The 3,431-nt window shown below is 63.6% G+C and overlaps 1 protein-coding gene across 1 annotated transcript; it reads right to left on the reverse strand.

Annotated features, from left to right (window-relative positions):
- Positions 1–1,572: 1,572 nt before the first annotated feature.
- Pou3f1 (POU class 3 homeobox 1) lies at positions 1,573–3,106 on the reverse strand. Its single transcript, XM_048349879.1, has one exon. It carries the CDS (start codon positions 3,054–3,056, stop codon positions 1,704–1,706), a length of 1,353 nt encoding a protein of 450 aa, XP_048205836.1. The 5' UTR covers positions 3,057–3,106; the 3' UTR covers positions 1,573–1,703.
- Between the last annotated feature and the right edge of the window lie 325 nt (positions 3,107–3,431).

Consider the following 3,431-nt stretch of genomic DNA (forward strand, 5'->3'; position numbering starts at 1 on the left):
TATTATTATTTGCAATAAAGATACAAAGAGAACGCACCAAAACATTGTTCCAAAAATAATAAAAATAAAATAACAAAATTTAAATTTCAAACCATAACAAACAGAAGAAAGGAATGAAAACGGGGGAAGCTCCAAAATACATCATGAAAATAAATAAAGATGGGCCAGAAATCAAGAAATCATATTAAAATATCTTTTCCAGATTAGTCGTGTGTACAAAATCGTTTAGGATGGGGAGTGTGTGTGTGTGTGTGTGTGTGTGTGTGTGTGTGACAACCCAGGAAACCAAAAATAAAAACCAAGCACAAAATGTTTCTTTTCCCCCCCGCCAGTGTGTACATATCTCACATATTTACATGGTTCCCACCTCACCCCAAACTTGGGGAATTTCTCTCTGGGGCTCCCCCAGCACCCTGCAATTCCCCGGGGCTGGAAAGGGAGTGGAAGGAAGCTGCAGGGAATCAGGCAGAAGGACTTTTTTTTTTTCTTTTTTCTTTTCTTTCTTTCTTTCTTTTTTTTTTTTTTTTCAGGCAACGGCTTATTTCTACAGCTGGTTAAAAAATATCTCCAACTTTTCCAAGTTTCTCGTCCGTTCTGGCCAGGAGGGCAGGGCCCGGCGGGGAGCGGCCCCCGCCGCGCGGTGGCTGAAGTCTGCCTGGAGGTGGGGGGCCAGGCTGGGGGGGCGAAGCCCCTGGCTATTCGGTGTGTGAGGCCGCGGAGACCCCTCTGGCGAGGCCAGGAACCGAGCCGAGGCTCGGATAAAACGAAACGAAAAATGAACACTCGAATTTTTTGTTAGTTTTTTTTTTTGTTTTGCTTTTGGGGGGAGGAAGGGGGGAAGGGTTGGGAAAGATAAGGAGGGAAAAAATAAATTAGGCTAGATTAAAGCTTTGGCTATTTCCTGCTTTTATACACAGACGCGGCTCTCGCGGCCTCCCCTCCGGGGCCCCGATAAATACAGTATACAGCGATTTAAATTAAGGGCGCGGGCGGAGTTAGAAGGGCCCCAGGAGCAGAGGGGCTCCAGGAATAAATAAAAACTGTAAAAAAATAAAAATAAAAAAAAAAGGAAAGGAAAAGAAAAGAAAAGAAAACCCAACAAAAACTAACACCCCAAGCCCGGAGAAAGGGGAAGGGGAGGATGGGGCGCATCCTTACGGGAGAGAAGAGGCGTGGAGCGGATAACGCGACAGCCCCCCCACCCCTGCCCGGCAGGCAAAGGGTTAGAGGGGATGGGGACCTCTCTCCGCTCTTCGTCCTCTCTCCCCGGGATATCCCTAAACCCCGCACCGCGTTACCTGTCGCTGTGGGGAGGCCGCTGCCGGGATCCGGCCCCGAACAGCCCGGGGTGGGGTGGGGTAGGGGCTGGGGTCGTCGAGGGGCTGGGGGACAAGGAGCAGGCAGCGGGCAGGATGCCCAGGGTGAGTTGGCGCGTCCCGGATCTTCGCTTCTTTCTTTCTCTCTCTCGAGGCTCGGGCGACACAGCCTCGATGGGCTGTCTGCGCCACTCGCCCGAGAGGGTCGTCCCGGCGTTTGGTTTTTGTTTGAAAGTTTCTGCGCTTTTTTTTTTTTTTTTTGTAAAATCCAAAGCAACTGAACAACAAAAAAAAAGAGTCCAGGCCGCGCGGGAGGTCTGCGCGCCCGCGTCTCGCCGCGCCGCGCCGCCGGCTGGGGGTGTGTGTGTGGGGGCCCAGCCCGCAGGGTCACTGCACCGAGCCCGGCAGTGTGTGGTGGTGGTGGTGGTGCAGCGCGGCTGGAGGCGGGGGCGGGGGTGCCGAGGGCGGCGACGCGCCGCCCCCGCCCGGCCCCAGCTCCCCGGGCGCGTAAACGTCGTCCATGGGCGGGTGGCCCGCGCCGGCCGCGGGGGTCATGCGCTTCTCCTTCTGCCGCCGGTTGCAGAACCACACGCGCACCACCTCCTTCTCCAGCTGCAGGCTGTCAGCCAGGCCGGTGATCTCGTGCGCCGAGGGCTTGGGGCACTTGAGGAAGTGGCTCTCCAGCGCGCCTTTCACCCCGACCTCGATGGACGTGCGCTTCTTGCGCTTGCGGCCCTGCGCCGCGATCTTGTCCAGGTTGGTGGGGCTGCCGCTGGACGAGTCGGTCTCCTCCAGCCACTTGTTGAGCAGCGGCTTGAGCTTGCACATGTTCTTGAAGCTCAGCTGCAGGGCTTCGAAGCGGCAGATGGTGGTCTGCGAGAACACGTTCCCGTACAGCGTGCCCAGCGCCAGCCCCACGTCGGCCTGCGTGAAGCCCAGCTTGATGCGCCGCTGCTTGAACTGCTTGGCGAACTGCTCCAGGTCGTCCGAGCTGGGCGCATCCTCGTCCGAATGCTCGCCCACCGACGAGCCACCACCGCCCGCGCCCGGGTGCAGGTGTGCCGCCGCCGCGTGCAGGCCGCCCGCGTGTGCGTGTCCGTGTGCGTGTCCGTGGGCGCCCAGGTGCGGCGGCGGCGACGGCTCCAGCTGTGCCTCGTGGCCGTCCTCGTGCAACGCGTGGTGCAGGCCCGGCCCCGCGCCACCACCGCCCGCCGCCAGCATTCCGGCCAAGCCGCCGCCGCCGCCCCCTGGGTAGGCCGCCTGAGCGTACAGCCCGAGCGGCTGCGGCTGGTGGCCCCCGCCGGCCCCAGGCGACGGCGACATGGCTGGGCCCAAGTGGTGCGCCGTGCCTCCCTGCGCCCATGCCGCACCCGCGTGGGCCGCCCCCTGGTGCACCAGGCGCGCGTGGAAACCTCCACCGCCGCCGCCGTCGTCAGCTCGCCCAGTGCCGCCACCCGCCTTGCCGTGTTCCAGGTGAGGGCCACCGGCCCAGTCGCCGCCGCCGCCGCCTCCGGTAGGAAGCCACTGGGGGTGCGCTAGGCCCACGGGGTGGCCCGCGCCCGCGCCCAGCCACTCGTGGTGCATAAGCTTCTGCACTTCGCGGTACGCGGCCCCCGCGTGTAGCCGCTCAGCGGCCGCCGCCGCCGCCGCCGCCGCCGCGGCATCCGGATGCATGAGCGGCCCCGTGCCCCCAGCTCCGCCGCCGGGGCCCCGCGGCAGGTACTGCGCGGTGGTGGCCATGTCGCCCCGCGCCCTGCGCCGCGCCGCGCCGCCGCCGCCGCTTCGCTCCGTCTGCGGGCCCCGCCGCCGCGCTCCGCCGGCTTAAAGCCCCGACCGGCTCGGCGCTCTGCAGCCCCACCCCGCCGGGCGCCCATTGGCTGCCCGCGGAGCCGCCTCCCGCCCCCCGGCCCCGGCCCCCGCCCCCCACGCCCGCCAGCCTCCCGGCCCGGCAGCCCGGAGCTCGCCATTGGGTCTCGCTACGGGGGTCCCGCGCGCCGGCCACGCTGATTGGCCGCTGGGGCTTCATTCACGCCCTCCCCCCCAGCCCTTCGCGTACACATTCACGCCCCGGGGGCGCGGTCGCCACGTGGGGAGTGGCGCGGGGGTGGCCCTGGG

Source organism: Perognathus longimembris, chromosome 7 (assembly GCF_023159225.1).
Source record: "Perognathus longimembris pacificus isolate PPM17 chromosome 7, ASM2315922v1, whole genome shotgun sequence".
NCBI lineage: Eukaryota > Metazoa > Chordata > Mammalia > Rodentia > Heteromyidae > Perognathus > Perognathus longimembris.